Source organism: Sinocyclocheilus anshuiensis, unplaced genomic scaffold (genome assembly GCF_001515605.1).
Source record: "Sinocyclocheilus anshuiensis isolate Anshui unplaced genomic scaffold, SAMN03320099.WGS_v1.1 scaffold1936, whole genome shotgun sequence".
NCBI classification, from domain to species: Eukaryota; Metazoa; Chordata; class Actinopteri; order Cypriniformes; family Cyprinidae; genus Sinocyclocheilus; species Sinocyclocheilus anshuiensis.
This window is the reverse complement of record NW_015557170.1, coordinates 19,905-33,910: the sequence shown is the minus strand read 5'-3', so window position 1 is coordinate 33,910 and position 14,006 is coordinate 19,905. Positions and strand designations below refer to the sequence as shown.

Below are 14,006 nucleotides of genomic sequence, written 5' to 3'. Positions count from 1 at the left end.
GCTGTCTTAATGAGCCAGGCGTCGCGTCATTCATTCATTCAGTAAAGAAGCAAAATGCTAGTTATGAATGGGTTATTAATCACTGACTCTCCAAATCGTTCAAAGCCGCAGATTCGTTCACTAACGAAACACATGCTTGGAGTGCTTGGAGACGCACTCCTGATGATACAGATTTCGTTGGAACTATTATTTCGTTGCAAAACATGACAACAACATGACAATATTCTGTTCAAATTGTTTGGATATTCAGGGAAATTTGCATTCTTGCTCGTATTTTAAACATGAAAACAATAACTCGCACAGGGTGTGTTTGTGTCGAAGAGAGTTTAAATCGATCTCATTGCGTGTCACGTGTCAATATTTGCTCTTCATGCTATTAAGTGAAGATCTACTTTAAAGATACATTAAAATGATTTGCTATTTGCTCTTCATGCTATTAAGTGAAGATCTACTTTAAAGATACATTAAAAAGCAGCGTGAAAGCAGCATAGCAGCATATTCAGCGGGCATCCTATCACATGCACGCTACTTGTGTGGATGCAGTCAGTTTTGACTGCAAAAAATGAGGTAAGCTGATTGGATATCATGTATTTGACCGTTTACGGGAGCCCCATTTTCCTGTTTTTACATTAGAAGCGGCATTTTGCTTGTCAGAAATACGTTCGGTTTTAATGTTGCTTTAAGGGTATGAAATGAATGCCAAAACTCAGAATTTTGTTCGCGTACCCCTCACCATCATCTCACGTACCCCACGCTAACCGCGCCGGAGCACAGAACAGATACTATTTTGTGTGCGCAACTGTCATCATTACGACCGCCGCAAATATATTCTATTACTACTACTACACTACACTTTTCAATTAATTTAATTTAATCAAGTATATTTAGGTTTATAATGGCTCTTACCTTATTGATGAACAGGAAATGTAGTTTGCGAGTAAAGCTGCAAATTATTTCATTAACCTCAGCTGCCTCCGTAATAATTTTCTGATACATACAAGTGAAAATCAATGCACGGCATAAATGATAAATTAATTATTATTAATTATTCGGCAGAATATTAGCGAAAGTGGTTTTCTCCATTATCTCATACATGACGTAAGCGTGCTCCGGCCTGGAATGTTTAGTGCAAGTGTGAGTGTAGGCTAGCGGGGGAGTGGGGAGGGGGGATAATCGCACTCGGGCTCGGTTCAAGGCAACCGGGCCTAGTGTGAGTACACATCACAATTTCATTTTCTGTTCGATTAGTGTTCACTACAAAACTGTGGGGGGCAGATTGTATTATGATGGTTCATCATTGTAAAATAGGCATTTGATCTAGAGTGCAATAAAGCAGGAGAATTAATTAGTTTAAAAAGGCTGTTATTCACCTCCTGTATGTGCTTTAATTCTTTTGCGTTTTGCATAAATTACAGTTGATTTATGTGAAATATCCACTCCTGTACATCCTTTGCAATATCATCAGACGATCTCTTGTCGGTGGAAAGACTGTGAAGCCGCGAGATGCATGATATCACCACAGATGGCGGTAATGAACAAATGTAGTTTGTGATCTAGTCAGAAGTAGGCGCTGCTGCTTCAATGCATTACAGGCTCGTGACTCGTCAGAACGCAAAACAGAATGTAGCGTTTGGTCGCGCTACACCGCTACTTGCTGGAAAAAATAGTTGGCTACCAGAAAAGCTACACTGTTTTAAAAGTAGCGGAGCTACCGTCATGCTACGGAAAAATGTAGTTACGCTAGTAGCGTCGCTAATTGTAGCTAGCTACTCCCAACACTGTTTGTTCCTGAATGAATTACTGCATTTGAATGAATCAAGGCAAGGCAAGGCAAGTTTATTTATATAGCACATTTCGTACACAATGGTAATTCAAAGTGCTTTACATAAAAGAAAGTAAAATAATAAAAACAAAAATAAAACAAGGAATTTAAAAACTTTGAAGATGATTTAAAAATTGATTTAAAATTAATTTAAGACGGTTAAAAATAGAAAATGATTATACATAAAATACAGTGCAATCAGTTCGGACATCGCACAGTGCTCATTCAATAAATGCACAGCTAAACAGATGAGTTTTTAGTCTGGATTTGAATGTGGCTAATGTTTTAGCACATCTGATCTCTTCTGGAAGCTGATTCCAACTGCGGGCGGCATAATAACTAAAAGCAGACTCCCCTTGTTTTGTGTGAACCCTTGGTATTTCTAACTGACTCGATCCTAATGATCTGAGTGGTCTGTTAGGTTTATATTCAGTGAACAGGCTAGGTAAATCTGGGTATCATCAGCATAGCTGTGATAGGCGATTTGGTTCTTTCTCATTATTTGACTTAGTGGTTGTAGTAGTTGAATGAATCAATCAATCACTCGCTCATAAGGCACTTGTTAGCTGTGTCCCAAACTGAAGTGCGTGGTCTCCGAAGTGCGCATTTGAAGTGCGATTGCGTCACAGCGTCACGACGTAAGCTGTCCCAATTCAGAATGCACCCTCCAAAGACCGCATTCCAAGGCTGATGGAGTCACCGCGGTGCGACGAATGCTGACATATTTCGAAAGCGACTTCAAATGCACCCTTCGTTTCCCAGGAAAATGAAGTGTACATCTGATGGACACTTCTCACCCTACCATATCCCAGAATCACTTGCTGGCCATTCACCAAGAGATTCACCTCCTGAAGACCCCAGAACACATGGAGGCAGGGCTGGGCTCAAAACTGATGTTGTTTTTCTGATGTTAAACCCAAGCTATGTTGTAAATAGTTGCAAAAAGTACTTTCAGTAATGTATAGAACTATTTGTTTAAATGTGTAAAAAAATATATTTACAGGACAAAAAATTAACAATGTACATAACTACTTCTCTCTTATTTATACATGTGAATATGCAAAACAAAAATACAAAATGTACAGAAAGTACTCAGGCTCATTTACAAATAAATTACACTACAAAAATGAATAATGTATACAACTTATTCATTTCATTTTGAACATACATCACAAAAATAAACTACAGAAATTAGGTTGTTTCATTGACAATGTGACATTTAAAAAAAGATAAGCGGATGTTTTGGAAAGTGCTACGCCACGTTTTTGTGCCATCTAGTGGTTTAGATGAAAATAATATCAAAGGCGCCTTTAGCCCCGTTGTACCCTATTATTATTATTATTACATATAATCATGTTACAATAAAACATCCATTTTAGTTCCTGTTCATACTAGGGGTGTCCCCGACTAAGGATTTTCATAGTCGAATCGGAATTTTCGAATCTTGCCGATATTCGACTGATAGTCGAATCATATGTTTGGGAGCGGGGCAAAATACATTACCAAGAGTCAAATCAGACATTCAACAGTCATAATTACTGTAACACACAGGTAAATGTGTAACGGACGCCTCGCAGATACAAACGGTAAATAATGTTTTATGTTTTGATTAAAAGATAGTTAACATTAAACGACTGCAAAATTCACAACATTTTTTTACAATAGTGCTCTCATTATAACGTTATGTATATGACAGTATTTTTTAATGTTCAGCATTTCTGTTTTGAGCTGCGCGCGATGAAGATGACCAGTAGAATGAAGCAGCAGGTTTTTAATCAATGGGATTTAACTCATCATTTATCTCATATAGAATATGCTTCATTATTTATACAACATAACATTAATATTATGACTTATAGGCTGTCTGCACAAAATGCCCCGAATGCACATGAACGTGTCTATGCGGCTCTGAATGAACTCCTTTTGTGGATGCGTTCTTCATGCAACAACGTGCAGAAACACGGCAGCTAAACTAAAAATTCACAGCGTTTTATTATAATAGTGTTCTCATTATAATGTTATGTATATGACAGTCCCAGTTATAGTTATTAATATTATGCATTGTTGTTTGTCCTGCTCGCGTTGCGCGCTGAAGTGATAAACACCGTACAATGAAGCGCTTTACTGCAGCGCAACTCAACCAAATGCATCTTATATGAGACAAATAATATATACACGATACATATAAATCGACTGAAATGTTTTGAAATCACTTGTACCCTACCTAATCGAAAAATCCAGTCTTTCACTCTGCCTGTGTCAATTTGAGTCTTATTAAAATTTTAAATCCCTGCCTCCAAGATGCTCCTCTGTCGGTCACAGATCATGGAAAGTAAATCTTAAATCTATAGGGGTGGTTGGATTTATTCACGCACGTTAAAATATTTATTTCTTTTCAGATTCTTATTTACAGCATTATTTTAATAGACTGTATATTAACATTGGGAGAAAACCAGTAGTTCTATGTGAAATCAGACATTTGAGCACCCCCATATAGCCAAAATGGCATGATAATAATGGCGCGAATATTCGACTGTGAGATTGGTATCGAATCAGGCTCCTCCTATTGAAGCATCAAATCTTCGACTACTCGGGGTCACCCCTAGTTCATACAAACACAAATGTTTGATCCGATTGGCAGAGTTTTGTAATCACTATTGGTTTTTATCAAACAACACCAAAGAGTACAGAGTACAAGAGTACAGAGGCAATATAGTCGGTTCTGGATTATTCCTCTTGTTATTCACTGTGATTTAGCAAAATATTCTGTTCGTGAGCTCCATGAAGTCTTAAGTATGTACTACATACATATGTATGTAGCAGCACAAGCATTTCACCATTACTTATAAAAGTAATAATAACCATACGTTTTATTAAAGCATTTTTTTCCCCAGTAAAATTACACAATAGTGCCTTTCACACATACAGTCATGGCCAAAAGTTTTGGCAGTGACATAAATTTTGTGTTTTGCAAAGTTTGCTGCTTCCGTATTTTTAGATTATTCTTCCACATGTTTTTATGGTATACTGAAAAACGATATGCATATAAGTTTTAAAGGCTTTTATTGGAAAAAAATATATAATGAGTCAATATTTACAGTGTTGACCTTTGTTCTTCCTAACCTCTGCAATTCTCTCTGGCATGCTGGACATTAGCTTCTGGGCCAAATCCTGACTGATGGCGATCCATTCTTGCCTTATTAGTTCTCGGAGTTGATACCCAACCCTACACAGCATGAGGCTGCTACCAGCACACTTTACTTTTGGGATGGTACTCTGCAGATGATGAGCAGAGTGGGTTTCCTTCAAACATGATGCTTAGAACTGAGGTTCATCAGACCAGAAAATCTCGTTTCTCAGAGTCTGGACCCTTTGGGTGCTGTTTTGCAAATTCCAAGTGTATTTTCATGTGTCTTCACTGAGGAGAGTTTGGACACACTGCCATAAAGCCCAGACTGGTGGAGTGTTGCTGTGATGTTTGTCCTTCTGTAGGTTTCTCCCATCTGCATATATGATCATGGAGCTCAAATAGAGTGCCCATCAGGTTCTTGGTCACCAGTCTAGACAAGGCCCTTCTCCATCAATAGCTCAGTTTGGCCAGGAGGCCAGCTCTAGGAAGAGTCCTGGTTGTGCCAAACTTCTTCCATTTGAGAGTTATGGAAGCCACTGTGCTCTTGGGAACCTTCAGTGCAGCAGATTTTTTTTTGTAGACTTCCCCAGATCTGTGCCTCGATACAGTCCTGTCTCTGAGCTCTGCAGGCAGTTCCTTTGACCTCATGGCTTGGTTTTCGCTCTGATATGCATTGTCAGCTGTGAGGCCTTTTATAGACAGGTGTGTGCCTTTCCAAATGTCCAATCAATTTAATTTACGACAGGTGGACTCCAATCAAGGAGTGATTGACCCAAACATCTCAGCAGTGATCAAGAGAAATTGGAGGCACCTGAGCAAAATTTCAAGTGTTGTTGCAAAGGGTCTGAATACATATGTAAATGTGATATTTCAGTTTTTTCTTTTTAATAAATTTACAGACATTTCAAAAATTTTCATGATGTCATTATGAGGCATGGAGTGTAGACTAATGAGCAAAAATGAATTTAAACAATTGTAGTATCAGGCTGCACCATAAAATCGAAAAAAGCGAAGGGGGTCTGAATACTTTCTGAATGCACTGTACTTTTCAATAAATCCTAATCCTGAGAGGAAAGTGTGGTAACCCAGCATCAAGCATTATGAATTTAATGTACTGAGTGTTTAATCCAGTGTTCTCTGTGTGTGTTTCCTCAAAGCCCCCGCTGATCATCAGTGCAGCACTTAGAAAGCGGAGATCTCCATCAGTATGCTGTGCTTCTCATCGTCTGTGAGGCTCACGTCAAGCCTTTGCAGGTACATCGGTGTGCAACGCTTGCCAAACTCATGCCCACTGCTGCAGCAACCCAGGCACAGCAGTACTGCAGTAAATAAGAGCACAGCGTCCTACAGCTATGTGATAGTCGGGGCTGGATCTGCAGGCTGCGTGCTGGCCAACCGTCTGTCAGAGAACGCCTCCGATTCGGTGCTCCTTCTGGAGGCAGGACCCAAAGACAAGCAGCTGGGAAGCACCCGTCTGTCCTGGAAGATTCACATGCCGGCTGCTCTGACCTATAACCTCTGTGACGACAAGTACAACTGGTTTTACCACACGCTACCTCAAGCACACATGGACGGCAGGGTGATGTACTGGCCTCGTGGCCGCGTCTGGGGCGGATCGTCATCGCTCAATGCCATGGTGTACATTCGGGGGCACGCCGAGGACTACAACCGCTGGCAGAGCGAGGGGGCCGAGGGCTGGGGCTACGATCACTGTCTTCCGTACTTCCGCAAGGCCCAGACACATGAGCTGGGAGCAGACCGATACCGAGGGGATGACGGCCCACTGCATGTGACGCGAGGAAAAACCAGTCACCCTCTGCACCACACATTCATCGAAGCGGGCCAGCAGGCCGGATACCCCTTCACGGATGACATGAACGGATTCCAGCAGGAAGGAGTGGGCTGGATGGATATGACCATCCACAGAGGTGAACGTTAGGAAATTAAATTAGGGCTGGGCGATAAACAATATCATATTGAGGTCACGGTAAAATTAGTGACGATGATAAGATCTGGAAATTTTTACTTGTTTTGGATTAATCTAACAGCAGAAATAAAGGCGTATCAATTAATGGTGCGGTTCTTCAAAACGACAAAATAAAAGTCCAGTCTAACTTGAAGAAATTATTACAGAAATATATTACTATTGTATTACTGTTAATTACTATCTAAATTCTAAATGTAATAATGTTGTTATCAAGGAAATATCATACAGCTAGTGCTGTCAAACGATTAATCGCGATTAATCGCATCCAAAATAAAGGTTTTTGTTTACATAATATATATGTGTGTGTGTGTGTGTTGTGTATGTTTATTATGTATATATAAATACACACACATGCATGCATATATTTAAGGAAAAAAATTGTTCATATATTAAATATATGTACAGTATATATAATAATATAAATTATATGAATATAAATATATACATGTAAATGCATGAAAATATTTTCAAAATATATACTGTATGTGTGTGTATTTATATATGCATAATAAATGTACACAGTACACACACATATATTGTATTATATATAAACAAAAACTCTTATTTTGGATGCGATTAATCGTTTGACAGCACTACTACAACCAAGATTTTTTTTTATCTGACAAAAAATAAAAATGCAGTGTTTTGTAGTAAATTAATTGTTATATTTTCATTTTTATTGCATTTTAAAAGATTGATTAAATCTAAATTGGTTAAATTTAGATTGATTAAATTAAATTGGCTAAAAGTTTTATTCATTCTTTTCTATTTCAAAACAACACCATTTGTGATGATAAATTTGTATTAAATGATAAAAAACAGAATCCAGAAAAAATAAAATGGATTTTAATTGTGAACTAACAAGTTATGTTTACGTTTGTTCTCAAGGTCTAACAAACTTGTGGAAAGCATTTTCTTCCCCATTAATGGTAAATGAATATTGTGATAAATATCAATACCGTATGATATGAAGAAAAAAATATAATGATAATCTTTTTGTCATATCGCCCAGCCCTATCTTGAATTAAGGCATTCATCGTAATGCAAATCTGTGTGGTTTGCAGACTCATTTTAGCATCTGAATAAAAGTCTGGTCACTTAGTCAAGTAACAGCACACATCTCGCCTCTTATGATCTGAGGAATCATTCATGTCTGTAACAGTTTAATATTTTGTATAAGCATTAGTGATAGTGTAATTCTTTGGTTGAATCTGTAATGACCAAATTCAAAGTCACCTTCTCTCTTTCTCTCACACAGGTAAACGATGGAGCACAGCTAGTGCTTACCTCCGGCCTGCGCTGTCCAGACCCAATCTGAGAACAGAAGTGCGCTGCATGGTGACCCGTATTCTGTTTGATGGGACGCAAGCAAGAGGGGTGGAGTACCAGCAGGATGGACAGACGAAAAAGGTCAAAAAATGAACTCACTGGCATTAGTATTTTATTTTTACACTGCACTTAAAGGGGACATAACACACAGTTTCACCCAATCTCATGTTAATCTTTATAGAGTAGTATTGCATCCTTCATATCTCTAAAGAGTCTTTAGTTTTATATTTATAAAACAAAGATACAGCTTTACGATTCTCTCCAAAAACAGCCGAGCTCCTGGAGGCGTGCTGTGGGCGGAGGTAAAGAGTGACGAGCACTTGAGCGACAATTGCCAACAAAACACAGACATTTGATGCCGTTTCACTTACCCTCTGCAGTTCTGAATCATGACCGGGATCTTTTATAGCTAGGACTGCTCTGTATTTCAGTATCAAACGATGTGCAAATCCTGCGTCAAACTGGGCCGTGTTTAGAAAACATTAATCACAAATTAATCATAATATAAATCATCATTAGGGATATCAACTTTTCATGTTGTGATTAATTGCTAATGCATTTATCACGGTATACGGTATTGTCACGATATTGAAATTTAGTTGCAAAAAAAGTGTTGTCATAATACAGTATAACAGGTTTAATAGCTTTTTTCTTATAACAAAAATAACTGAACATTTAAATACAATAAAACAATACACAATGTTTTTTACAATTTTTAATTAAAGTGCAAAAGAATTATAAAGACAGGTATCACTTTACAATAAGATCTCATTAGTTAAACTTAGTTAATGCATTAATGTTCACAATGAGCAATAGCTACATTTGCTACAGAAGTTATTCATCTTTGTTTAAAAATACAACTCTTAGTTCATGTTAGCTCATTAAATAACACAGTTGCAACTTTTGATTTTAACGTGTTATTATACATGTTGTAGTCCAGATTAAAATGTAAAAAAAGTTTGAAAATAGCCTATTAAGTCTAAATATTTAAGTATTTGGTGCTGTGATGAACACCATAGTGAATAAAAACATCTGAATGACTATTTTATTAATTTAAACACATTTTAGAAACAGAAAGTAGGGCAGCTGGTTTATTTACACGGTTTCCAGGGTAACGGCTGCATTTCTGCTGTTCAGCGCCATCTGCTGTCAGAGAGTGAATGTGTGCTTACTAATGTTAACTAATGAAGCCCTAATGTAAAGTGTGACCGAACAATAAAGAATCAAAACACTTTCAAACAATATCCAGGGCATGTTGTAGTCCAGATTAAAATGTAAAAAAAGTTTGAAAATAGCCTATTAAGTCTAAATATTTAAGTATTTGGTGCTGTGATGAACACCATAGTGAATAAAAACATCTGAATGACTATTTTATTAATTTAAACACATTTTAGAAACAGAAAGTAGGGCAGCTGGTTTATTTACACGGTTTCCGGGGTTACGGCTGCATTTCTGCTGTTCAGCGCCATCTGCTGTCAGAGAGTGAATGTGTGCTTTATCCAGAGCGTCTCTCTCGAGCTCCCCCATGTGCTTCTTATCCGTGCTTGTTTACATCAGAGCGCACACGCGTCTTTGACGCAGCATACAGCGGGGTTGTGCATTGGGACCAGTTGATGGGAAAAGTATTCTTAAAATGCATTAAAAATTCGGAATAATTTGTTATAACAAACATACACATACACGGAGAGAACACAAGAGGGCAGAATGAAAACAACGAACAAATGACTTGAGCTTTCCCTATCCGATCTTTTTTTTTCCTTCGTCTCAAGAAATATCTGCATCCACACGAAACCGACACAAAACGATGTAGTATACATGCCAGACCAGCATGTGGCGCTGTAATTCTGCCACAGAGATACACTAAAAATGGAGAAGAAGACTTGGACTATGCGCATAAACCTTGCGCGCGGTATACAAAACGAACATGGAACAGTACATTTATTAATCTGTGTTAATGTTAGTTATTAAAAAGACAATCGTTCAGTGTTTGTTCATGTTTTTGTTGCTGTTACGTGATGTAGCGGTGTCTGACTAGGGCCGAGACGTGGGCTGATGACGTCATTGTTTCAGAAAATATACGGATTGGCTGTCCACATGAAAACGCAAGGGCGACGTTTTCAGATTTATCCACTCTGGCACCCGGTTTCAAAAAATAGCGGTTTCACTCTCCCAAAATGCCGGATCCGTGTGGATGAAACGCCTATATGATACAAAATGTATGCGTATACAGCTAAACGCGTCTCCGTGTGGACGGGGCCTTAGGCTCATAACAACAATTACAGCTCATTGAGAGCAACATAGTTTTAGCTCATGTAGCTAACCAACCACAAGGTCTACACTTCAGCATAATGGTAACCTCAAAAAAAAAATAAATAAATAAATAAAATAAACGATATAATAAACTCTTTCAAATGTCAAATATAACTGAACAACAAACTTTAATAGGTCTTTCCCTTTACTAATTAAACAGCACTTAATTTCCACATTTAGTCTCCTGATCTATCCCTATGCAAAGCATGCTGGGAACTAGAAATCCACTGCCCAGTTTCAGTCAATGCAACATAAATGATTCATGTAGCCCTAAGACAAATGATTTAAGCTAACTTAACACTTTACAAATGTAATTTCATTTAACATAATACAGTTGAGTGCAAATGACAACTGAGTGTGCCATGTCTGATTAGACATAACCGAGCAAATGCTTTGGCCATTTTTATTCTTTCAAACATTCACAAAGCTATTGTGCGATAGCACAGAAAACCAACCAGATGAAGGAACCTCAGCAGACAGGATGCTAAATGAGATGAGCTCCTCTCTACATCTAAAGCCTTTGTCAGAATCATGTTGTGACTGTGAGAAATGTTCAGGAGGCAGGTTGTGTAATCTGTGTGATTAACCTACGTAATATGTCACAGTTGCAAATTTGGGACTCATCTTTCAATCATTTCCGCTGATGTTATATAAAAACAGATGAGTGATTTGCTAACACGTGAATGTCTCTCACGTTGACTTCAGGTGTTTGCTGATAAGGAGGTCATTCTCAGCGGTGGAGCCATAAACTCCCCACAGCTCCTCCTGCTGTCTGGAGTGGGAAACGCAGATGAACTTCGCAAACATGATATTCCCGTTATACAGCATCTTCCAGGTGACCCCATTTCCTTCTTTATGCGATGTATCTTCAAGATACTTCAGACCAGGTCCACAGTTAACACATGCGAGTAAATACTGACTTTAGTGAGGAAGTAAAATAGGTTTTACTGGCAAACTGGCTGTTAACTTTAAAGTAGGCATGAAACAGAAGTTGTGAAAGATTTTAGTAATGTATTATTATTATTATTATTATCTCTTGTGGAAAATAAGTACACTTTATTATACTTTTTCACTTTATAACTCTAAAAATAGCAGTTATCAGGTACTTTATAATCCAGATGACAGGAGAGTCTATTTAATTGTAAGTATAAGGTTAGGTGTTTATTAGGCTACTGAATGAACTAGTTTACTGAAATTTTTCAGAAAGTAACAAAACATTTAATCCATTTTAAATGACATGTTAGCAAAATGATTTTTTTTTCCATCTAGATTATAAAATACCCACTAACAATGCTATTTTTTTAGTGTTTTACAGTGAGTAGTGCATCTGCAGCAAATGACATGCATCAACGCTCACATTGTTATCTGACAAAATTTAAAGCTAGTGCTGTCAAAATTAGCGTGTTAATGCATGCGATTAATTTTTCAAGTTTAATGGCATTAAAAATATTTAACGCAGGGCCGGAGCTTGGGTTGGCCACCCCACTCACAACTGCAGCTTCGGTCTCCTTTTTTGTTTCTTGACAAGAATTGCATTTATTTAGATGCAGAATATCTTTGCGACCACATCAAACAGGAGACTTTTCAGATGCACACTCAACTTCACCTCAGCGCCAGGTGAGAGTCAACGAGCGTGGAAACAGTAACGAGGTGACGAGGAGCTTCAGCAGAACATCAGTGAACTGTGGTAGGATGAGAGGTTGTCAGGCTATATGTCAGTAAAAACACATTTTCCTGTCCTGTCAGCTGTTATACTGTGCTTGTAACACGTGCTCTACAATCACACGCACAAATACGGCGGCACACACTGTAGCCTGTTTCCTTTCATATTAAAGCGTGAATGAAACTACAAGCATGCTTGTCAGATCTGCGTCACATTCAGCAGCGGCAGCTCTTAAAGTAATAGCAGCCAAATAACATCATAACCAGCTGCTGTGATGTCTGTTTATTAAAGAACAAAAGAAAAAAAGAGGAAATCAATAACTTTTGTAGCTTTAAAGGTCACATATGTTACACCTTTCTGGAGTTTTATTTTAGGTTTCTCTCTCAGGAGCTCTGCTGAGAACAGGTAGATTTTGGCCTGTCTAATTAATATTCATGAGCCTCTCTTCTGATTGGCCTGTTGTTTTCTGAGTGACACACAACCAGGCCAACCACAGGTAACTAGGGTCAGCCGACATCACAGCGCTAGCTGGAGGCAGCAAAAAGGGCTGTTCGGAATCGAGTCCGATTCTGATTCCTGGTTCTGGAATCGATTCCAAGAATCCATTCTTCACTGTTGTTTTCGATTCTGGTTTGTTTAGATTGAAGGAACCTATAATCTCACCATGACTGCAGGATAAAGGTCGTAGAAAGTATCCTTCTCATAATATGAAGTTTTATTTGTAAAAAAAAAAAAAAAGAAAAGACGATACATAAATTGTCATTTTGTCTGCTTTGCCCCGTGAAATTAGTCATAGCCCACAGCTATAACCGGGACATGCGTTTATCGCATGAATTGAACAAGACATGAAGTGTCTAATAAATGTGCACAGTTCAGCTGAATGATGAAGTTTACTTTGACTATAGGCCTATGCTTTGCACAAAATTAACAAACTGTACACTGAAACAAAATAACCAGAACATTTACATTTACATTTAGTCATTTTGCCGACAAAATTAGGGAATACATAAAGCGATTCTTCTTAAAGAGGCAAACAGACACGCAGTATGGACTTCAGCAGAGAAAGATGAAAGCAAAGACTGATACTTTCTCAGGTCTGATGGCTCTTTTGATTTGTGCCATTTTCTCTCTGCTACTCTGAGTTTGGTTCGATGCTGGGCGGTAGATTACCACAACCTGGAGTTTTCTAGGAGCTGTTACAGTAATTGCATGATATTCAAATGAGGTATAATTGCATAGGGGAGAGTGGGTTGAGTATTTCCAATTGTTAGAAAAGAGCAGACCAGTGCCCCCACCCCGGCCAACCTGACGGTGGGGGTGTGAGAGAAAGAAATTGTTAGCTAGAGCAGCTGGGGTTGCTGAGTCTTCTGGACGAATCCAGGTCTCAGTCAAGCCCAAGATGCTGAGTGTGGATTGTAAAGAAAAAGCCGAAATGAAGTCTGCTTTGTTGACAGCTGACTTGACAATACCAGAGACCCACAGAGAAAGAAAGGTGCAGTAGAGGATGTAGAGATAGAATGCAGGTTAGCAAGATTGCGTTGGCGTCTGCGTGTGATGTTAGAGCGTTGTCGAGAGACAGGCGGAATGTTTTGGAAACACATGATAGAAATGGAAAAGTGAGGACAGTTAAGGAGAGTGTGTAAAGAGAAGAAAAAAAATACTTAAGTGTGATGCGAGGTCGTAGCTCGGTGAAGTCGCAGGTCTTTACCCTCGTTGGTCTTCACACGAGAAGGGCTGAACGCTTCCGCTGATGCTTCCGCGTCAG

At 38.5% G+C, this 14,006-nt stretch overlaps 1 protein-coding gene across 1 annotated transcript in view; it reads left to right on the top strand.

The window, feature by feature from the left end:
- The window catches only part of LOC107678343 (choline dehydrogenase, mitochondrial-like), a gene marked incomplete at its 3' end in the record, with an annotated part of 31,811 nt that overhangs the window by 3,000 nt on the left and 14,805 nt on the right, over nt 1-14,006 (top strand). The window contains exons 2-4 of the mRNA XM_016473564.1: nt 6,110-6,880; nt 8,198-8,349; nt 11,284-11,413. Of these exons, the coding sequence (XP_016329050.1) occupies nt 6,160-6,880; nt 8,198-8,349; nt 11,284-11,413 (1,003 nt within the window). The remainder of the gene's footprint in view (nt 1-6,109; nt 6,881-8,197; nt 8,350-11,283; nt 11,414-14,006) is intronic.